The sequence below is a fragment of the Equus asinus genome, chromosome 1 (genome assembly GCF_041296235.1).
Source record: "Equus asinus isolate D_3611 breed Donkey chromosome 1, EquAss-T2T_v2, whole genome shotgun sequence".
Taxonomy (NCBI): Eukaryota; Metazoa; Chordata; class Mammalia; order Perissodactyla; family Equidae; genus Equus; species Equus asinus.
The window spans coordinates 152,293,389-152,318,108 of NC_091790.1; the positions used below are offsets into that span (position 1 = coordinate 152,293,389).

The following is a 24,720-nucleotide window of genomic DNA, read 5'->3' on the forward strand; positions in this document are numbered from 1 at the left end:
CCCCTTTGTGTCCTCCGCCCATCCCCCCTTTTCCCTAGTAACCACCAATCAGTTCTCCTTGTCTATATGTTATCTTCCACCTATGAGTGGAGTCATATGGAGTTCATCTTTCTCTGTCTGGCTTATTTCGCTTAACATAATACCCTCAAGGTCCATCCATGTTGCTGCGAATGGACCAATTTTGTCATTTTTTATGGCTGAGTAGTATTCCATTGTGTATATATACCATATCTTCTTTATCCAATCATCAGTTTCTGGGCATTTAGGTTGGTTCCACGTCTTGGCTATTGTAAATAATGCTGCGATGAACATAGGGGTGCAAAGGACTCTTGGGATTGCTGATTTCAGGTTCTTAGGATAGATACCCAGTAGTGGGATAGCTGGGTCATAAGGTATTTCTATTTTTAACTTTTTGAGAAATCTCCATACTGTTTTCCATAGTGGCTGCACCAGTTTGCCTTTCCACCAACAGTGTATGAGGGTTCCTTTTTCTCCACAACCTCTCCAACATTTGTCGCTCTTGGTTTTGGATGTTTTTGCCAATCTGACGGGTGTAAGGTGATATCTTAGTGTAGTTTTGATTTGCATTTCCCTGATGATTAGTGATGATGAACATCTTTTCATGTGTCTATTGGCCATACTTATATCTTCTTTGGAGAAATGTCTGTTCATGTCCTCTGCCCATTTTTTGATCGGGTTGTTTGTTTTTTTGTTGTTAAGCTGTGTGAGTTCTTTGTATATTATGGAGATTAACCCAGGTGTGACCCTTTTTTAAATATACAATCTGACACCACTCCAAACTGGAAAGAACAATATAAAATACAAATAGCCACCTCCCATAACAATGCTGTCTTTCCTGATCTAATCACACTATTAGCCACATGAGATCATTAACTGACTCACTGCTTACTAGGAGGGGTTACCAGCACAAAGCCAAGAAAAGAACTGAAGTCATTCACAAGGCATCAACAAGACTTACCCACACAGTAGGCTGGCCACAGGGAAATTCGGTCATCACTGCACAAAATGCTTGTTGTGTTCTCTTGGCCGCACAGAAAACAACACATTCACGAACCGTCTGCAACAAAGACTGAGCTAAAAATTGTGTCCAAAGGCTTGAATTTCATTCTTGCAACTGAAAGACCATTTCAAGCCATTTGTTCCAGACTGCCATGATGGCTTTATTTCTCTAGGCAATAATCTATACGCCTTGACCAAGAATCCCTAATGACTGTGCAGAGTGATTTCAGGAAGGGTCTTATGGTTTGTAGAAATGTTCTCAGAATGGCTTGAATGCTTTTGGCTTCATCTCACAAACTGGGTACAGCAATCATAGCTCCATGCCATTTATTTGTAACAGTGCAACTGGAAGACCCTGTTGTTTCCATATCCTACAAGGGCCCAGAGTGCAAGTGGCTCAGTATTGCACGTGAACAGTTGCTGTTCTCCGGCACCTCGGAATGAAGCTCTAATCAGAGCGCTCCTATCTTAAAGAAGTTAACTCTGAATTTTAAGCTTCTTAACACCTCACCCCACCACACCCAGCCACCCACGGGATCATCAGAAACACAGAGTAGAGAAGCAATGACGTTTACAATCTCCCATAGTGATGAGAGAAGAAATAACCGTGAGCAAACGCAGGCATGGGCCCTGTTACCAAGGAATTTACGTTTTAGTCGGAGGAACAGAAACTAATCAAATAGTCACACACATATGGGATATAATTGAGAAAGAAAATGCTATGACAGAAAAGCACCTAGGAGAGCATATTATAAGGAACCTGACTACGCGTGGGGAAGGCTTCTCTGAGGCCCTGACGGTGGGGCGGGGGCTGAAGACCGAGTCTCAGCTAACGCGCGGCGCAGTCCGGGCTGAGAAGGGGAAGGGGACGGAGGGAGTCCAGGCAGAGAGAACAAAATGAGCAGGGCCTCACAGCACGGAGCAGGGTGAGCTCAAGGAGTGAGATGTTTGCAAGTGTGGGACTGGGTGACACTGGGGGACCTCTGTCCTAAGGACGAGCAGAAGCCATGAACCAGCTGGGAGCCTCTAGATCCTGAAGTTCAGTCCAGTCAGGCTCACAGAATTTCCGCCCAGGGAAACGGAGTGAGAGCCGCGCCGTCGTTTTCCTGTCGACCCTGCTCGCCTTCTGCCAGAGCCTGGCAGTCGGACACCAGCGCGGTTAGCGACGCACGTTCCCCTCACCTGCACCTCCTCTCCGGCTCCTTCCATCCCCCGCACCGCGGTGGAGGAGTCAGGCTCGCCCAGGCCCGGGGCCGCGGCGGCGGTGGCGGGAAAGCGGCCGCCGGAAGCGAACGGCCGCCGGCAGGAGGACCCGGATCTTGACGCCCACGCGGCTGAGGAGCCAGGCTCCCGCGGTCACCACAAGGCCCCGGCCGTGGACCTCCGGCACCTGCAGGTCGTCTTCCCCTTCGGCTTCTGCGTTGTCTTGGTCCTTGGCAGCAAGCACCTTTGTGGCTTCTCTGCCTGACGACAGATGCTGGCGTGGGCTGGCCGGAAGCTGACAGGCTGGAGAAACGCCGAGAGGCCGGTGGCCTCGCGACCGTGGACTCCAGCTGCTTCGACCCGGCGACATCAGCGGCTGGACAGGGATGCGGACTGCCCCGTGCCAAGTGGGACCCAGGAGGAGCCCCCTTCGCCACCCCTGGGCGCCATCCTGCGCTCTCTTCAGGGCACCTCGTTGAAGGCCTAGAAGTCTGAAAGGTCTTTTTTCTTCAGCCTTTCAGAACTTTATTAGGTGGCGTTTGGGCAAAAGAGAAAACCCCTGAAACAGCCGCTCAGCTGTTCGGACGACTGGAAGAGAGAAGCAGCCTTTGTTGGCTGACGTTCTCTCACTGAGGTGAAAGCATGAGCTTTGACTTGTTTTTAAGGGGAACAAACTGGCTGAACATCTCGAGTACAAATTCAGGTTATTTTAAAAACGGCCAACCAGAGGAAAGCAGGTCTTTGGGGCAGAATCAGAGCAGAAGCAGAAGCCCCTGCTCTATCTGAAGGCAAACAGGAGCCAGTTCTCTGTTGAGTGCGGGGGTGGGGGTGGGGGTGTCTCTGCGGTCTCCAGATCGAGATTTGATGGGGAGGGAACATGAAAAATGACGAAAGGACCAGGATACAGGAATTACACAGGGAAGAAAGCTCAGATGATGGTTTACAAGAGAGCGAGATAAGTACCTGACCCCAGTACCCAAACAGTTCATCTTCCTACAGTGGCATTCTTTTAGAGGCAAATTTAGGAGGGAGGGTGAGTTCCAAGGCTCCTCTTTGTCATTTCTGCTCCTATACTATGTGTGTCCTACGCAGCCTGCTCCCACTCTTCCCCAAATGAATCTTCCACTTCATCTGAACTCTGTATTTATTTCCACCTCCATGCTTGTGCTCGTGTCATTCCTCCTCCTTGGAATGATCCTGCTCTCTTCCTACCCTGGCCGTCGCTTACTCACCCATTAGAACACCTCACCACACCCAGCCACCCACGGGATCATCAGAAACACAGAGTAGAGAAGCAATGACGTTTACAATCTCCCATAGTGATGAGAGAAGAAATAACGGTGAGCAAAGTCCCACATCTGGGTCCCACATCTGTGGAAGCTTCCCCGTCCGCTCCGGTTTACATTTACTTCTCTCTCTCAGATCTTATAGCCCCTGTTACCTCTACCCTTCGTATTTGCAACTAGTCACAAATGAATGCACACTCTTGTGACATTCTGTAGCTATTCACAAAGGTCTTGTCTCTTCCAAGGAAAACACAAGTTCCTTGTCAGGAGTCATGTGTTTAATCTCTTGATTAACATTAGAGTTCTCTTGAGAGTGGGCAATTCCATTTCATAGCCAACGCTGTCATCTAGTGGTGGCAAAGTTGCATGGCTTCTTCTGACTTTTTAGTGGCTGGACAAGGCGTTTATAAAGGGAATGTTATAGATTATTTAATGAACCCAAATTATTCCAATTACACTTGCTCATGAAGGGATTTCAAATGCTTATTTTTGTGCTCTGCCGTCCCAGTGCCTTCCCCACCCTCCTGTGGTCCAGAGACCCGCAAACTGCTGGTAGGGGGTCCCTGCATGAGCTCTTGCAAACCACAGCTTCCCTTTCCCGTAGGAAGATCACCAGAAGCTTTCATGGTGATTGTGTGATTTTTAATTCTCTGCTTCCTGTTAAGATAGAGTTTTATCTTCGTAAATATTTATTTTGGAAATAAAATATGTAATTTAGGAAGAAATTTGAGATGATAAATATGATACCCAGAGTAGAAACTCATTTCAAAGCCAAATGGGAGAAAAGCATTGTGGTACAGAGGAACGCCCGTGGACTTCGGCTTCTGACAGACTTGGGATCAAATGCCAGGTCATCTCATTAAAGTCACATGGTAGTTATGACAGACTAACAAATCCGGGATTCAACTTTCTCATCCCAAACAATGAAGATGACATATGCCTTGCCAGGCTGCTTTGGGGAGGATTAAATAGAATCATGTACCATAACATTCTGGCCCATAGATAATAAACAGTAGCTATTATTATTGTTTACATTTTACTAAAACTGGTTGTCATCATGTTTCCAACTTAATATTTTAGAAAACCAAAATCCTGTTTTTTAAATTTGGGAATATCAACAACTAACTTTGATTCTGAATAAAATTACTTCATCTCTCTTGGTTTCAGATGCTTAAGCTGTAGAATAATGAGTTTGGGTAAACTACGTTAAATCTCTGAAAATAAAATAGGAACTCTAATCTACCACAGACATCAAAATTTGATTAGTAATAAAGGGTTTAGACGAACTAGACCAGACTGAAATTATCTTTATAAAGACAACATGAAAAATGACCTCTTTAACTCAAGTTATAAATTGTGAAGATAACCTGGATTTGTGGAGGGAGAAAAAAGTGCTGGGAATAAATACATAAACAAATTTGTCACAAGAAAATACTGTGAAGTACTGATTTGCGTGGCCCCCCTGTGGTCAGAATGTGAATCACAATCACCTTTTCAAACTGTGTCTTTTAGAAAAAGTCTGAGTCTTCTAAGTTTTATCTGAACCCTAAGATAAAGCGAGAACTTGTTTCAGAAGTTTACATTTTTTTGCTTATTATTTGAAACTTTGCAAACTTTTTTCTATATAAGGAATGTTATATATGGTGGTTTATTTCCCAGTCGATCCCACAAATTAATGTCTCATTTAGGCCTTGACTATATAACCCCACAAGTAGTACAAGCCCCAGTAGCAACCATTGTCAGTGATGTTTCTTTGGGAATGTCAAAGAACAATAGAATTTCTGGGTTGGAAGAAATTGAATGGCATTCTGGTAAAGTTCTCACCAGTGGTCTCCAAACCTGGCCACACATCTCAGAACCAAGGGAGCTTTTAGGAAATGCATACTTCTGGGCCTTATGCCAGAGATTCTGATTCAGGTAGAACTGAGATACAGTTCTAGATTTTGTATTTTAAAAGCTCCTCAGGAGAAGTAAAAGTAGCTAGGGAATCCCTGAGCTATAGGATCCTTTTTAGCAACAAAATTCTGCACCTATATTCAATAACTTCCCCTTTTTTGCAGGCAGGGGGGATTTGTCTTATATTGTTTATATAACTTTGTTTGAAACTTTATTATTTTTTCTCAATCTAGTATAAATAGAGTTGGCTTATTTTAACCAGAGAAGAATAACAGGTACTGACTTGCTCATAAGAAAGTCATAATGAAAGTTTCCTTAGCTGGACAGAGAGTTGGGTGACAGAAAAGTAAAGAGGAAAAATGCTTAAAGTGACCATGTAGCACTAAGGGCAGAAAATAACAGTGTTGAAGGCACCCATTCATTCTGTGATCGCAGGCTCTGGCTTAACATGTAATATTTCTTTGAAGCCTCAGGATAGCCTTATGAAGGAGGAAATATTATACATATCTTAATCTGGGTGCCAGAAAAGTTAAGTCACACAGAAATGGTAAAGCAAGATTCACACTCATCTCTCTAACTTTAAGGCACAGGATCTCAGAGATGTCAGTGTCTGCTGTGCCTTCCAGGAAATTCCACCAGAGGCCACAAATAAAGCGGGGGAAGTGGATAGTAACTAGAGTGTCAAGGAAGCAGTATTTTATACTTTGTAACACCTCCCAGGTGGCAACATTTCAGTGGTCTGCCCTCATTGTTGTGCCCCAGCTGCCTCTGCCCCACCTACAGCCCTCCCTTTCTGCAGTTGTCACTGTGAAGGCAACACTCTTATTAATGACCGCAAATGTTGCCACGCTTTATCATTTACTGTGTGCTGTCACAGCTATCTCATTTACTATCCTCAAAAAACAGTATTCAACAAAGGCAGAAGCCAAGATTAAAGTGACTTGTCTAAAGCAGGGTTTCCAAACCTAAGTATTATTGGGCTGGATGATTTTTGTTGCAGGGCTGTGTCCTGTGCGTTGCCCGATGTTTAGGAACATTCATGGATACACCCATTAGATGCACCACCTCTTCCAACTGTAACACCAAACGTGTCTCCAGACATTGTCAGATGTCCTCTGGGGGACAAAATCACCCCTAGTTCAGAACCACTGGCCTGAAGTGATGCAGCGAACAGGTAGAAGATACTCTCTGACCCACAGCTTCTGGCTACAAATGAATGCAAGTTCCATTGCATCCCTGAAGCCTCCCTGGAATCATGAAATTTTGGAGCCCAAAGCTTTTAGTGATGTCCAGGAAATTATTTTGCTGATGAGCAAGCCAAAGCACAGAGAAGTGACGTGACTATCACAATTTTATGTCTGAAAACCATTTAAAAATAATCTTTAGCATTCCTAAGAGTCTTGTGAAGAGTCACCTTACTGATATGCCTCATATGCTGAGGGCACCTCTTGTCCTGTAGCCACATCTGTTAGCCGTCGTATCTCTCACAAGAGAGTGCTTCTGTCATACCAGTCTTTGGATCATGAATCTCCTTCACCCTCCACTGCAAGCTCTCCACAGGGTCTAGCAGTGCTGACTGAGTTATCAAATTACAACAGTGAGTTAATGGCATTGATTCCTGTGGATGATCTTCCTTAAATCAAGGCTTGTAGACACAAGGGTGTTATAACAATGGAGAAGCCAAGTTCATTCGCAGAGAGAGAAAATTTCACTGGAACAGCAGACTCGTCCAAGAGATGTTGTCAGGTCCCCCACTGTCATTGCCTGGCTCACAGAATGCCTATGGCTGAAGCTTATCTAGCCTCTCCCTTTCCCCATAATCGTTTTTGCCCCTTGCTAAGATCAAAAAAAGGATCTGTTCTTATCATTTTAACGTCCAATTAGCCTTTACCAGACTTGGAGCAACTTGAAGGCAAAGACTGTCCTTGGTTTATTCTCTGCTACGTCCTCAGTAACTAACACAAACTAGGTGGCCAATAAATAGTTATTAGACAACTTAAAAAGAAAAATCAGGGCTTCCTGATTTCATGATCCCAGTGTCCACCAAGCAATTTGCTTCTCTGGTCAACTTTCAAAATTCTGCCTCTTTGTCCTTACCCAGGAGAACCTACAGGAGAGATCATCCTCATCTGGTGAGCACCTTGGGGTTTCCAAGCACGAGTGCTCTGGCCTACCAGAGTTCCACATCTTCAGGTAGGGTGAGACTTGGAAAAGACAATTCTAATCCTTGAGTCTGTCTGTACCTGAAGCCAGCAAACCCCTAAGACTTTGTTTTCTGATTAAGCTATTTGGCATTGGATTTGTCACTTGTAACCTAAAGAGTCCTAACTAATACACTCCCCTCAGGGATATTCAACTGTGTTGTTGTTGGTTTTTAATGCATCAAATTGGAAACATAAACCAGGTGGGTAACCTTGTTCAGACTACCAGTGCTGAAACAACTCATGCTATACCACTGCTACCCTTCATGTTGAGGCCCTTCAGTCGCCCTCATAAGTTTCTGTGGTACTAGAAGCCAGACTTCCAAGGAACATAAAATCTATCATAAGTGTTCCAGGAAGGTAAAAGGAAAACCACCTTTCTGACTGGATGGGGACATTTGGAAAATGGGGGAATGCTGTGCTCAAAGGCCTCCTTCTAGGCTTTCTCTGACTCCTCCTTCCTGTCCCTTTTGTCTACATTCTGATCCCTTCTACTCCACAGCTGGGCCCTTTACCCAGTTCCACTTTTTTCAGAGGTTCTTTGGACAGCTTTAGCTCTGTGTGGGAGAGGTTTCCTTTCATCAAGAAACCAATGGAATCTTAGCTCACCCCTTGCCTCCGTGCCCATGGTGGCAACTGTTGAGATGTGCACTTCCTCAGGTTTACAGCTTTCTCAGGTCTCCTCTGTCCTTAACTCATGATGTTCAAGTCTTTGCTGTTCCAAGGAAAAAACTAATTATTACTTCTGTTTGGCCGCACAGAATTTCAGAACAGATGAACCTGGATGCCAAATGTTGCTATAGAATTTAATGTTTTTCGTGCTTTAAATGAAAAATGTCATTATAATAGTTATGGTATTAGGAATGTAAAGCTATTGTTTTAAAAAGTGCCCTTTAACTCCTTGAGAAATGATAGAACATTAACACATTACCTCAGAATGGTGCTGGTATATAGGAAACCACCCACCCACACATGCTACAAGTACATCTAACGTATGAGTTAAGAATCTGTCCTGTTTTATAGCAACCTCACAAGAACTTCCTCTGTATTAATCATGTATTTATTTTCTGTATGTTTCTGATGCTTTGACATCTTAGGGCCTTGCTGACCCTGGAGGGTCTGCCCTTCCTAGGATTAGCTAATTCCTAGAGTTGGCAAATATCTGGAGTGCTCCTTTCACATGTAAACAGAGTGAAATCTGAGGCCATACCCTCAACCATCTGCTTTATTAAGCTATCACATGCTGAGCAAGCCACTATCTCCCTGCTTTAATCACCCCAAGGTCAGGTACCAGACAACTAGAAACAGCCCCTACACCCCAGAGTCCACTGAAATTATTCAAACTAACCAATTCTAAGCCTGCTTATCCTGCTTTGCCTTGCTTTTCCCACAGAAACCACAAAAAGGGCTCTTGCACATAGTTTCCCCTACTTCCTGGCCAACCCTGGCGCCTCCCCATGTGGCCTTGCATGGAGTGGCACTGCATGGAGTGGCATGCCTACTGTTTCCAGGGATCTGTGAGTATAAACTTCTTCCTTCATGACAGTCATTTCCATGTCTGTGTGTCTTACCGCAACTGATTAAACAAATCCTGGGTACCTTTTAAAACACTCCCCAATCCTACTAACTATTTACCAAGATAGCTTCTGTTAGTAAATATATTATTAATCTTTTTTGACAATATTCATAGGTTTCCTTGAGAAACATTTTTCTTTTTAAGTAAGACTTCAAGAGAGAGGAAAATTCAACTCCACTGAGGCTATTTTGGAATGAATCACTTCTGTGTTCTTTAATAAAAACTTAGTAATGATCAAAGTCCATTAAGTTGAATTAGTGGTCTACAAAAGTCTCTATAATCTGTTTTTGATATCAATAATATACTGCGAGTCATCTAAGGAAAAGTAATTTTTCCTTTTGTGAATGAGAAATGATTTCAGAAACCTTTATAAAGCTCAAAGGGAAAGTCTTTGCTTCTGACAACTTGCCCAATGGTTCATTTAGATTCAGTGGTTTAATCTTGTAATTTATTTACAGAAGGAGCTATTAACAAGCAAGTGGCCCCCACATGTGACTAGCTGGAGCTTCTTTGCCTGATGGAAATTAATCTTGTGGCCAATTATACCTTTTCTTTTAATTGATGTTTAAATGAGAATGGAGTTGATGGCCTGTTGGTGGACAAAATACATTTATGAATGCCTGGCTGCCTGGCTGGGAGATTTTACACATGCGAGCTACATTAGTGTACTCTTTTGTAATTTATATTATGAAATAAAAACATTATTGTCCCAAAGAAGTTATTTTTCCTCCATTTAGAAGAAGAACTTTAAAAATTCTGTAAATAAAAACAACCAGGGATAGAGCCAGAGTGCCCATTACTTTATGCAATGTATCTCAAACTCTAATTTGAATAAAATCACTTGTAGAGCTTGTTAAAAATGTGCGTTCATGGACCACATTCAAAAGTCTGAGGAGAGGCTCAAGAATCTGCATTTTTATCAAGCACTCTATCCTGACACGGGATTCCAAGAATCACAATTTAATAAACACAGAGAAACCACTGGCCTGCTTTACCTGCTTCTCAAGACTCAGTGTTGAGCCATGTGTGCAGTCAGCTGTCATGTTTTGGGTCCTAAAGTATCTCCCAGTAGCAGCTTCTCTCTAAACATTGGGCCGATAATGTAAATTTCATGTATATATTATGTAAACATTCATAGATAGAGCTATAGATCTAGATATCTAGATATAGATATATTGTTAATATCCCCTCATTAGGGATCCAGGCATAAAAAGGAAATAACTCCAGCTCAGTTACTTATTGACTGTCCAAGTCAGGGCAAGTTAAACACTCTGAGTCTCAGTCTCCTCATCTTTAAAATGGGATTACAATGCTGCTTCACAGAATTATGGTGAGGATTAAGGGAGCAGTTGTATATAATACATTTATTCCAGTATCTAGCAAAGAGTAAGCGTAGAAGTGGAGGCAGTACAACCCATTGATGCCTTACATTTGTAAAGAAATTGCTATATAGTTTCCAGAGCTCTGTCATGCACATCATTTCATTATATCCTCTCACTGTGCATGTGAGGTAGAGGGTAGAAGATACTGTTCCAATTTACAAATGATATTCAGTCTGAGTCTGTCCCCATGAGCATTTGATCACAGTGAAAAACAAATGATTCTCAAAGCAGCTGAGAAGGTAAGAGTTTCTTTTGCCTTTTGAAGCCAAGGAAATAGTGTGCGCCAGAATGCTTCTGTAAACTTTGGAGCTCATAATAAGTTTCAAATTTGTAGAAAGGCACAGTGATTAAGAGCATAGGTTTGAGTAGACAAATTTGGCTCTGCCACTTTAATAGTTTTATTAGCTTGAAAATGTTATTTAACTCTTCTAAGCCTCAATTGCCTCTTGTAAAAGTAGGAGTAATAAAGCAATGATTAAATAAGACTATTTGCGTAATAATAATATCTAATAATTGTCTTAAGCTTCTATGAAATATTTTTCACAGTGCATAGCAGAGTAATGCTCAGAATAGTCCTAATATATAAGAAACCACCCAACCAAACATGGTACAAGTACTACTAATATATGGGAGCTGTTATTAGGTTTCCTAACTTAAAGAGTAAAGCAATAAATTTTTTCCTAATGTGAAGAGATAGCTAATGGACAAATGATTAGTCACCATTATAATCACTTACATTATTAGGAAACAGAGTAAACATGAAGGAACTGTGTAGCTAGGCCCAGATCACAAAATGACACCATGGCAGGCTCAGATTTCTGCCCTGTGTAAGACCTTGTCTCTTCTCCAGAGATCACTACGGTCCTTTCATTTCACTCAAAAGAAAGACTTTCACTTGGGGAATTTCCTTGTAGAGTTACATGTTTTTATCCCGGATGCTCTTGGGTCTGGAAAATTACTTTGTATTCTTATATTTAATAGTCTGAGATTCTGTTAAAGATGGAATTTTTGCTGAGTTAAAGACCCACGCAGTTCTTACAGGTTCCAATTTGGAACCAACCCTAAATCTTTTGTGGCTTTAAGTTAGTCTTGGCAGAACACTTCCAGAGTGGGAGGATTTTTAATGGGTTTCTTTAAAGAATCACTTTAAAGTGTTCATTTAGGCTCAAACCAAAGTAAACTGACCACATTATTCCCATGGATTTTTATAGGGACAAGGGTTAGAATTCAGGGGAAATGTGGTAAGCAAGCCTACTGAGAATTTGGTTGATACTGTGGTCCGTAAAACAAAAGCAAGACTATGGTGTCACTAAAAGAAACTTTCTCACAAAGACTTTTTCTTTTAACTTTCTACTATATTATGCTCCCATAATATTAGAGGTGTTTTGAATACACTCATATATATATATGAATATACATGAATATGTGTATACACTTTGTACCATTGCCAGAGGATAAGTGATAAAATTGATATTTTGCTGAATATCAAATCATAAAATGAACTTCCAGTATAAAAGAATAACTCTTAAGATTTTTATTGAAAATGGTCGTGAAAATTTAAAAGTCTAACATGACAGTGAAGAACCATAATTTTCCAAACACTGTCAGCTGCTAATAGCTCCTATAGTCGCTACACAGGATATCTGTCTTACTAAATAGACACTTATCTGAGATAAGCGAAAGACAAAGATATTTTCCTATGTTAACTTTTCCTCTTCTCCATAGTTTTAATATCCTTTATTATGTCTGAAAATTGTGTATCATTTTGGAGCTTTTCATCCTCAGGAATATTTGAGGTGGCAAACTGATATTCTACTCTTAATTCTTCCTCATAAATTGTGAAGAATTCCAAATGGGACTTTTCTTGAGGGAACTCATGGCTCAAATATATTTTAAAAGTTAAAAATTAAATATATCTTATAATAGTGATGTTGTTTAGTATTATGATGAATGTTAGTATCTAATAATTCTATAAAGATTAAAAGAAAAAATGCCATTTTATTTCTGTTGTACTCTATCTTTCAAGTCATGTAGTAATTTTAATAACCTTCTTAAATCTATCTAGCTAAAGTAACTTCTCTTCTTTTAATTCTTAAATTTCTTATTTTGATAACTATTTTATCTTTTTTATTGAGATATAGTTGACATAACATTGTGTAAGTTTAAGGTATCAACATGTTGATGTGATACATGTATATATCACAATATAATTACACTGTAGCATTAGCTAACATCTCCGTCGCATCACATAATTATAATTTTATTTTGTGCTGAGAACATTTAAGATATAGTCTATTGGCAACTTTGAAGTATATAATACAGTATTGTTGAATATAACCACAGTGCTGTCCATTAGGTTTACAGAACTGATGCATCTTCCACCTTCAAGTTTGTACCATTTGACCAACATCTCCTCAATTCTCCCACCTCCTAGCCCCTGGAAACAACCGTTGTACTCTCTATTTCTATGAGTTTAGCTTTTTCAGATTCTACATATAAGTGAGATCATAAGGTATTTGTCTTTCTCAGTCTGATTTATCTCACTTGGCATAATGCCTTCAGGGTGCTTCCATGTTGTCACAAATGGCAGTATTCCTTCTTTTTCATGGCTGACTATTATTCCGTTGTATACATATACCAGGAAGACTGGTGTCATTGAGTTTTAGACACTGTGCTTAGTGCTGTACAATAAGGATTAAATTGCTTACCCAAAGTTCATGTGTGGTAAGAGGGGAATCTAGAATTTGAGTCTAGGCAGTTTGACTCTGGAAATGTGCTTTCCAATATAATAGCCACTAGGCACATGTGGCTATTTAAATTTAAATCAATTAAATTATATAAAACTAGAAATTCAGTTCCCTCACTAGCCACATTGCAAGTGCTCAATATGCCTAGTGGCTTCTATATTGGAGGGTACAGAGAATATCTTCATTTTTGCAGAAAGTTCTGTTGGACAGCACTGCTCTAGAAACAAAACTCCTGACTCTATACTACAACACTCTGCCTGTGCTTTTATGTAACATTGTCAGATTATTCAAGCAAATTTATTCTCAAAATTTTACTTATTTCTTCTGTGCAGATGACCATTACAAGTATATCTCTAGCTTGGCAATTTTCCTAATTATCAGTGCCCCATTTTCATCTGTATGCCAGATATGTTCACTTGGACACTGTAATATCAACCCAAATTTTCATTTTTAAACTGATTGTCACCTTTTCCCCAAAACCAATTCCCTCTCCTGACTTCCCCATTTCCATCTTTGCTACTCTTTTGTTTCCAATTTCTGGAATTTAGTCATTGAACTTTTATTTTTTATTCCTTCTTTCATGTCCTCTGAATCTATATCTTGTCAACCTTCCCCTAAAAACATCTCCCAAATATAACTTTCTTACTGCTATCAAAGTAGACCATAATGGATCTACCTGAATCTTGTCTTTCCCCAAGTCCTTCCAGTCTACTCTTGACATCAGGCTATAAAAATTATAATATAAATGTATAATATAAATATAGTATATATTATACATATATATCTAATATAAATATATACAAATTACAATAATTGCCCTAAAAAATTGGCCCAGTGCCTTCTACAATGTTATCTACCTTATCTCTTTCTCTGTTTCTGCATGAACTATCTGTTCTAACTAGACTAGTCTCATTCTTCTGTTGTGGGATAATTCGTCTTTGCATTCCTGAAATTATGTTCTTGTTCCTCCTCCACACATCTCCACTTATTGAAATCTTAACCATCCTCCAAGGGCTAACCTCAGGGCCCTCCTCATCTAAACCATTTTAGGTCATAATGTTCTTTTTAGATGCTAGAATAGTCACTGTATGTACTATTCATCACAAAACTTCCTGTCTTGTTGGGTGTTATTAGTCAGAGTTCTCGGGAGAAACAGAACTAATAGAATTTGTCCTATTGGTTTTATCTATGTATATCTGTATATGTATCTATATCTATATATTAGAGAGAGATTGATTTTAAAAAATTGGCTCACATGAATGTGGTGGCTGGCAAGTCCAAAATCCTCAGGGCAGGCTAGAAAGCTGAAAATTCTGGCAAGAAGTTGATGTCCTGAGTCAGAAGGCAGTTTGAAAGCAGAATTCTTTTCTCTTCAGAGGACCTCAGTCTTTTCTCTTAAGGCTTTAACTGATTGGATGAGGCCCACCTACATTAAGGATAATCTGCTTTACTCAAAATCTACTGGTTTAAAGGTTAATCACATCTAAAATATACCTTCTCAACAACATTTAGACTGGTGTTTAATGAAACAATTGGGTGCTATTGCCTATCCAAATTGATATGTAAAATTAACCATCACATCAGATATATAATACTTTTAGAGCTCTTAAATATAATTCGCAACTCTTCAATCCAGCTCGACGTGTGGAAGGAAGAAAGGAGCAGCATTTGAGGAAATACAGTAAGCCAAATATAACTATTGGAGGATATGAAAACAATTGGAGCTTGTGAAGAATATAAAACACTCCTCCATTTCAGAAGGAGTAGCTTTCTGAAGAAGAAAGAAACAAAATATTTTTGGGTGAAATTTGTCCATATGCAACAATGGTCTTCCTCTTCTAGTTTATTGTTTTTTGGAGCTTCCATAAAATTCGTATCTTCCTTCATCTAGTCAAAAATCCCATGCTTTCCATCCAACCAGTCTATCTTAGCTGTGCATCAGATTATTCTTACCAAGCAAGTCTGAATATTAAGTGCCACTCAGAAATTTCTTCCCACAGTGGTATTTTGTCATATGAATTCCCATCTTGGCACATGAACCCACATATGTTTTTCTTTTAAAGCAAGAGCCCTTGTAAACAAAATATTTCTTTCTACATTTACATTTCTTTGTATCCTATATAATGTTTGCTATGATAACCTCTACATAGGTATCAACCAGTAAGGATTGGTAACATTTGACTGACAGATTTTACTTAGGCCAAGTAAGATGTTCAGAGTTCTGTCTTCACATCCCCTTCTTATTGTTGGATATCACTAGCTGATTATCTCAACAGTATCTCACACTTGACATGTTTCAAACCAAATTTATCTTCCTTTCAAAACAGTGGGAGATACAGAGGAACAAGGAGGCAGCCATCATAGCCAACCTGTATCTTCTCATATAATGATGACCTCCTCACTGTCCCATGATTTTCTGTCATCTTATGCCCCTTTGTCTCAATGTACTTTTCCTCTTCACCACATAAATCATAATCTCTGTGCCTAGAATATTCTTCTCGATCTTTATATGGCAACCCCCTCCTTGTAATTCAGCTTTCACCTTTAACTTATCTTCTAGAAGAGGCTTTCCCTGACTAGACAGTATAACTACCACTTTACCCTTCATCACATTGCCCTCTTTCAGTTCTATGCCTAAAACTTAGCACTATCTCATTTTTTTATGTATGCCTTTTGTTAAAACCATGACTCTCCTGGGGCCAGCCTGGTGACGCAGAGGTTAAGTGCGCACGTTCTGCTTCGGCGGCCTGGGGTTTACCGGTTCAGATCCCGGGTGTGGACATGGCACTGCTTGGCAAGCCGTGCTGTGGTAGGCGTTCCCACATATAAAGTAGAGGAAGATGGGCACAGATGTTAGCTCAGGGCCAGTCTTCCTCAGCAAAAAGAGGAAGATTGGCAGCAGATGTTAGCTCAGGGCTAATCTTCTTAAAAAAAAAAAAAATGACTTTCCCTACAGGAGAGTAGCAGAGCAAGCTCCATGTACAGCAGAGACTGCAGAGACTTCTAGGCTATTCAATGCTTAGATCAATACCTGGCAGAATGTACATTTACAGAATGGAGAGATTTTAAAAAAATCATCTTTTGGGCTTGTTAAAAGTGTAGATTTCTTAGCACATTACCTTAGCTTGTCATTCAGTATATAGTGGGTAAGGCTTAGGAATCTGTTTTTTTAACATGCACCCTGGGAGATTCTGATGCCAGAGGTCCTTTGATCATACTTTAAAACCATGTCATAGACACTAGATAAGAACAATGTTGTTAGCATTGCACTGTATTTTGAACTTTCTTTTTATATTCTTGAATCTAGCAGAGAGAAAGGTAAAACTTCCTCTAGATAAATAATGCCTTCTATTTGCCAAGGTTTTGTGCTAGATGCTATGGAGCTGTGCTTCTCAAAATTTGATATTGCATACAAGCCACCTGGAAAATTTTGTTAGAATGCGGATTCAATTCAGTAATTCCAGGGTGAGATCCAAAATTCTGCATTTCTAGAATGTATTTTTTTTAAAAAATGACCCAGTACAGCCACTATAGAAAACAGTATGTAGGCCCCTCAAAAAGTTAAAAATAAAAATACCATATGATATAGCAATTCCACTTCTAGATATATATCCAAAGGAAATGAAATCCCTATCTAGAAGAGAGATCTGCACCCCCATGTTCATTGCAGCATTATTTACAGTAGCCAATACATAGAAATAACCTAAGTGTTCATCGATGGATGAATGGATAAAGAAAATGTGGTATATATATATACAATGGAATGTTATTCAGTCATAAAAAAGAAGGAAACCCTGACATTTGAAGCAATATGGATGAATCTTGAGGGCATTATGCTAGGTAAAATAAGTCAGACAAAGAAAGACAAATACCATATGATCTCACTTATTTGTGGAATCTTAAAAAGCTTGAACTCATAGAAACAGAGAACAGATTGGTGGTTTCTAGGAGCAAAGAGTGGGGAGTGGGAGAAATGGGTGAAGGTGGTCAAAGGATGCAAGCTTCCATTTATAAAATGAATAAGTTCTGGAGATGTGATGTGCAGCATGGTGACTGTAGTTAACAATACTATACTATATATTTGAAAGTTGCTTAGAGAGTAGATTTTAAAAGTTATCACCACACACACGTACACAAAATGTAACTATGGGAGGTGATGAATGTGTTAACTAACCTTATTGTTCTAATCATTTTGCAATATATATATTTATAAATCATTACATTTTATACCTTAAACTTACACAATATGTCATTTATATCGCAATAAAGCTGGAAAAATTGCAACAACGTGGATGGACCTTGAGGGTATGGTGTTAAGTGAAATAAACCATACAGAATGAAAATACTGCATGATTTCACTCATATGTGGAAGATAACAAGTACATGGATAAAGAGAACAGATTAGTGGTTACCAGAGGGGAAGGGCATTGGGGAGTGGGTGAAAGGGATAAAGGGGCACATATGTATGGTGATGGATAAAAATTAGACTACTGTGGGTGAGCATGATGAGTGTATTCAGAAAAAAAAAGAATGAAAACAAACAAAAAACAACAAGAAAATAAAAAAGAATCATTTTAATTAGTGTTCCTTTGGCGGATGGTGAAATAGAATATTCTTCTTGTATTTCTAGAGTTCTTCTTTGGGATATTCCATTTTAATGCCTTTTGCTCATTTTTTATATTGCCATTTTTTTTACAGTTCTACATTAAGCACATTTTCCAACTGAATATTGTATATGCTTCAAATATTTTCCCCAATTTGTGATAACCCTTTAATTCTGCTGAAGATGTTTTTGCATAAAACAATTTTTGTATTTTAACAAATCAAATATATCAGTCTTTACCTCTAAGAAAAAAGCTGGGAAAAGCTCCCGTGATCCAACTATATGCTGTTTATAAGCGATTCAGTTGAAATCTAAAGACATAAGCAAGATGCAAGTGAAAGGATGGAAAAAGAGATTCCATGCAAATAGTAATCAAAAGAGAGCTGGGAAGGTTATAGTAATATCAGACAAAGTAGAATTCAAGTCAAAACTTTTACAAGAGACAAACCAGACATTGATTAATTTACCAAGAAGTTATAACAATTAAAAACATGTGCACCAAACATCAGAACTTTAAATATATGATGCAAATATTGACAGAATTGTAGGGAGAAATAGTTCTGCAATAATAGTTGGAGACTTGAATATCCCACTTTCAATAATGGGGCAGAACGAACAAATAGAAGATCAAAAAGGAAACAGAGGACTTGATCAACACTACATACCAATTGGACCTAACAGACATACAGAACACTCCACCCAACAACAGCAGAATATATATATTTCTCAAGTTCATATAGAATATTCTGCAGGAAAGACCATATGTTAAACCACAAAATGACTCAATAAATTTTTAAAGATTGACATTATACAAATTATCTTTTCCAATCCCAAATGAATGAAATTAGAAATCAACAACAGAAGGAAAATTTGAGAAACCACAGACCGGTGGAAATTAAACAACACACTCTTAAAGAACCAGTGGATCAAAGAATAATCACAAAGGAAATTGGAAAATATCCTAAAACAAATGAAAACACAATATACCAAAACTTACAGGATTCAGTAAAAGCAGTGCTAAGAGGGAAATTTATAGCTATAAATACTTACATTAAAAGAGAAAGATATCAAATCAACACCTATGGAGCTAGAAAAAGAACCAAACTAAACCCAAAGTTAGCAGAAGGAAGGAAATAATAAATATTAGAACAGAAATAAATGAAATAGAGACTATGAAAACAATAGAGAACATCAATGGAACAAACAGTTGGCTCCTTGAAAAGATCACCAAAATTGACAAATCTTTAGCTAGATTGACAATGAGGAAAATAAGACTCAAATCGCTAAAATCAGAAGTGAAAGAGGAGACATTATTGCCAATTTTATGGAAATAAAAAGAAAAAGGAGTATAACTAAATACTATCAACAATTATAGCCAACAAACTATATAGCCTAGATGAAGTGGAAGTATATCTAGGAGCACACAATCTACCAAGACTGAGTCACGAAGAAATAGAAAATCTGAATACATCTATAACTAGTAAGGAGATTGAATTAGTAATCAAAAACCTCCCAATAAAGAAAAACCCTAGACCAGATGACCTCACTGGTGAATTCTGCCAAACATTTAAAGTACAATTAACACCAATCTTTCCAAACTCTTTGAAAATATTGAAGAAGAGGTAACACTTCATAACTCATACTGTAAGTCCAGTATTACCATGATACTGAAGCCAGATGAAGACATTACAAGAAAAAAACTACAGACCAATATTCCTTATGAATATTTATGCACAATTCCTCAACAAAATACTAGCAACCAAACTCAACAGCATATTAAAGGGATTATGCATCTTGATCAAATGGGATTTATTGCAAAATTGTGAGGATGTATAGACATATGCAAAGCAATCAACTTATTAGACCACATTAATAGAATGAAGAAAAAAATCTGATCATCTTGATTGATTCAGAAAAAGCATATGACAAAATTCAACACCTTTTCATGATAAAAACACTCAACAAACTAGGAATAGAAGGAAAGTTCCTCAACATGATAAAGGCTATCTATAAAAAACCCACAGCTAACATCATACTCAATGGTGAAAGACTGAAAACTTTTCTCCTAAGATCAGGAACAAGACTAGGATACTCACTTTCACCACTTCTATTCAACATAGTACTGGAAGTTCTAGCCAGACCAATTAGGCAAGAAAAAAAATGAAAGACACCCAAATTGGAAAAGAATAATTAAAATTATCTCTGTTCACAGGCAAGATCTTATATGTAGAGAACCCAAATCTCTCTCTCACACACACAACTATCAGAGCTAATAAATGAATTCAGCAAAGTTGCAGGATACAAAATCAACATGCAAAAATCGGTTGCTTTTTATTATTCATGGTAGCCAAGATGTGGAAACAACCTAAGTGTTCATTGACAGATAAATATATAAAGGAAATGTGGTATATATATGTATACAATGGAATGTTATTCAACCTTAAAAAAAAAGAAATTCTACCATTTGTGGCAGCGTGGATGAACCTGGAGGACATTATGCTAAGTGAAATAAGCTAGACACAGAAAGACAAATATCACATGATCTGACTTATATGTGGAATCTAGAAAAAAAAATCAGTTGCCTTTCTATACACTAACAATGATCAGGAAAGAAAATTAATAAAACATTTCCATTTGCAGTAGCATCAAAATACTTAGGAATAAACTTGGCCAAGGTGGTGGAAGACTTACACACTGAAAACTACAAAAAATTGCTGAAAGAAATGAAAGAAGATACAAATAAATGGAAAGACATTCTATATTCATGGACTAAAAGACAATATTGTTAAGATGACAATATTACCAAAAGTGACCTACAGATTCAATGTGATTCTTATCAAAATTCCAATGACATTTTTTGCATACATAGAAAAATCCATCCTAAAATTCATATGGAATCTCAAGCAACCCCAAATAGTCAAATTGATCTTGAAAAAGAAGAAATTTCGAAGACTCACACATCCTGATTTTAGAATATGTTACAAAGCTACATTGATCAAAACAGTGTGGTACTGGCATAAAGACAGACATATTGACCAATCAAATAGAATAACGAACCCAGAAATAAACCCTCACGTATATTTTTAAATGATATTCAACAAGGATGCCAAGATGATTCAACGGAGAAAGGACAGTCTTTTCAATGAATAGTGCTGGCAAAACTGAATATCCACATATAAAAGAATGAAGTTAGACCCTTTATCTTATACCATGTAAAAAAATAACTCAAAATGGGTAAAAAACACATAAATGTAAGTGCTAAAACTATCAAACTTTTAGAAGAAAACATAGGGAGAAGGCTATGACACTGGATTTGGCAATGATTTCTTGGCTATGACACCAAAAGCCCAGACAACAGAAGAAAAAATAGATAAATTTGACTTCATCAAAATTTAAATCTTTTGTGCATCAAAAGACACTATGAAGAGACTAAAAAAAATACAGAATGGGAGAGAATATTTGCAAATCCTATATCTGATGAAGATTTAATATCTAGAATATATAAGGAACTCCTACAACTCAACAATGACAACAAAAAATTTTAAAATGGACAACTGACTTGAATAGACATTTCTGCAAAGATGTCAAATAGCTAATACACATATTAAAAGATGCCCAGTATCACTGGTCATTAGGTAAATGCAAATCAAAACCACAATGAAATATCACTTCATACCTATTAGGATTGCTATTATCGATAAACCAGAAAATATCAAGTGTTGGTGAGGATATGGAGAAATTGGAACCCTTGTGAATTGCTAGTTGGAATGTAAATAGTACAGCTGTTGTGAAAAACAGTATGGCAGTTCCTCAGGAAGTTAAATGAAGAATTGCCAAATGTTCCAACATTTCCACTTCTGGGTATATACCCAAAAGAATTGAAAGGAATAACTCAAAGAGATACTTATACACTAATGTTCATAGCAGCATTGTTCACAATCACCAAAAGGTGAAAACAGCCCAAATGTCCATCAACAGGTGAATGGATGAACAAAATGTGTTATATGCACACACACACACACACACACACACACATACACACACACTGTGGAATAGTATTAGCCTTAAAAAGGAAGGAAAATTCTGACACATGTTACAACATGGACGAACCTTGAAAACATGGTAAGAGAAATAAGCCTGACACAAAAGGAGAAATATTTTATGATTCCACTTATCTGACATACCTAAAATAGGCAAATTCATAAGGACGGAAAGTAGAATAGAGGCTACCAGGGACTGGGGGAAGGAGGGAATGAGAGATTATTGTTTAATGGGTACACAGTTTCAGTTTGGGATGAATAAAAAATTCTGTACTGGTGATTGGTTGCACAACATAGTGTATGTAGTTAATGCCACTGAATTGTACACTTAAACATAGTTAAAATGTTAAATTTTATGTTATGTATGTTTTACCACAATTTTTTAAAAAATTTTTAAATTCTGCAAGGTCCCAGGTGTTGTTGATGCTGCTAGTCATGGGACCACACTGAGTAGCAAGGCTATATTATAGAGTAAAAAATGAGGCATGTTAAGTTCCTCAGGACAAGGGAACATATCTTTTTATTTTTATAAACTAGTAGCTGACACATCATATAAGCTCAATATTTTTTTCAATGAATTCATGAAGGAATAGGTAAAGAAATATAATCTATAGGGTAGCCAGGAATTGTAATATAAGGTTGCATGTGTCAATGAATATAATGCAGATGCGAGCAAAGCACAAAAAGAAATCAGAGAAGGAAGTGATTATTTTCAGGCAGCAACAATGAGGTAATTGAATGAATACCTTGCATATTATATTAGTCAATGAATATTTGTTGTGTCAATGTACCATTGCCTTATTAAAGAGACATTTATTTTATTTATTATAATTACTAATTCAGCTAACTAAAAAATATTATGAGACTAAACAATAGAAAACTGGGTACATAGACACTACGGGTCTTTAAAAAGAGTGTTTATTTGGCTCAATGAATTTCTTTGCTCACCTTGCTATCAGGTGCAGTATGACATGAAGAACATTGTGTGCTTTACCTGGAAATTCACCATTGTGGTAATCAGATATTACTGCGTCATCAGAAAATAAGCATATCAAAGCACAGTTATGAAAGTGCAGTTCGTTATTTGTTGAGGAGAGAAACCATACATGATTTTGGTGTAAGTGAACAGATCATGCACTTATCAAGGTAAGTTTCAATTGCTTTGGTTTCTTTTTATGAATTTATGAGTTTTATTGTATAATGGTTAATTTCTATAAAATACAAATGATTAATAGAGTCTATTTTATTTATTACTTTTCTTACACATATGTTAAATAACTGGAGATGGTGTAACATCAGTATAGCCATTGTAAAGATTTCCTCTATGAAATTATGACTGTTGATTTCTAAAAAAGGAAAAATATGCCAATGTATTTGTATCATGCTTTCCTTCTCAGGTACTGAAATCATTTCTGATCCGTTGGGACTTGTTCCTTCATGCAGAAGCTTACTATTTGAAAGTGTGTAGGTTTTTTCACATGCTTAGTTAATTAGCAATTCCACTCTAGAGTTTAAATCTATATTCTTTATAACTATCTCAATAATAGATAATGTGTTATATGAGATTGAGTCAAAAACATCTCTATACATTTGCAATAAAATAATTTATGTACATAATTGTGATCTTAAGAAAAGCTATGATCCTGAAGTATCATCCAAAGGAAGAATATATTATGCTTAATAAAATTTTAATGATATGTGTGTTTTCAAAATATTCTAATTTTTTGATAACTTAATTCATATGTGGTAGAAGCCCTACCTTGTTTATATTTGGTGAACTAGAAAACCCTATCCCCTCAAACTGCTGGCTAACAGAAACTGCTGCATCAGTTTTTTACAGAGTAAGCTAAGCATGAAATAATTTAAAGATTTTTCATCAATAACAATCAAATCAGTGGCAGAGTGGGAATAAAATCTAGTGTCCTGAAAACACATGCATTGTCCATGGAATCTGGCTTTCCTTCTTTTACTCTATTTCTAAAAGATTCATTGGCTTCAAATCTAAGCCCAGAATGAAGCAAGGAAGTTATAAATTCATGATAAAATCTGAATAGATGAGCTACCTAACTGGAAACTTCAGTTGGGGGAGGGTTTGAGGAGACAGGGTGAAACTCAGCAGCATGCTTTTTCAGAAGCTGTTAGGGATGTAAAGAATGCTTTATATCAACTAAGTGATAAAATTTCACATAGTCAAATGTTTGTTAATATTTTATTTCAGAAGAATTAAATAAGATGGCTAATTCTGAAAGAACTGATGAGATGCAAGAAAATTATCAGAGAAATGGGTAAGCTTTGCCAAAATTCTACAGAAAGTGTTCTGCAACTTCAAATATACCTTATCCTGTTCACAGCTGTGGCAATAATGTTTACAATGTTTTTCAAAAAATAGCAGTGCTATTTGCATTTTGCTGGACTTCAACATAATCAGAATTTCAATTGGCTTAATAGTAATTTCAGGAACTGTAATAGCTACAGGATTTATTAATTTAGTACTTCAGATATTTATTCTTCTGAATTTCTTGTGGTTTATCAGTATATAAAGGAAAAAATGCCTGAATATTTTCAGCTCTCTGTGAATCCTTCATTCCATGTGGCACATTTAATACAAGAAAATATTGGATTCTGATTATTTTTCACTAGATAAATAGGTGTCTGTGTGTATATGTATATTATAAAACTTCCTACACCTATAATTCATTAGTTTAGAGATTTAAAATAGAAATGGTTTGAAAGCTTTTATTTCTACTTTTACTATAATAATTGTGT

At 37.6% G+C, this 24,720-nt stretch overlaps 1 protein-coding gene across 1 annotated transcript in view; it reads left to right on the forward strand.

Annotated features, from left to right (window-relative positions):
* Positions 1-24,186: 24,186 nt before the first annotated feature.
* The window catches only part of ABCB5 (ATP binding cassette subfamily B member 5), a 116,532-nt gene continuing 115,998 nt past the window's right edge, over positions 24,187-24,720 (forward strand). The window contains exon 1 of the mRNA XM_014830636.3: positions 24,187-24,239. Within this exon, the coding sequence (XP_014686122.1) occupies positions 24,187-24,239 (53 nt within the window). The remainder of the gene's footprint in view (positions 24,240-24,720) is intronic.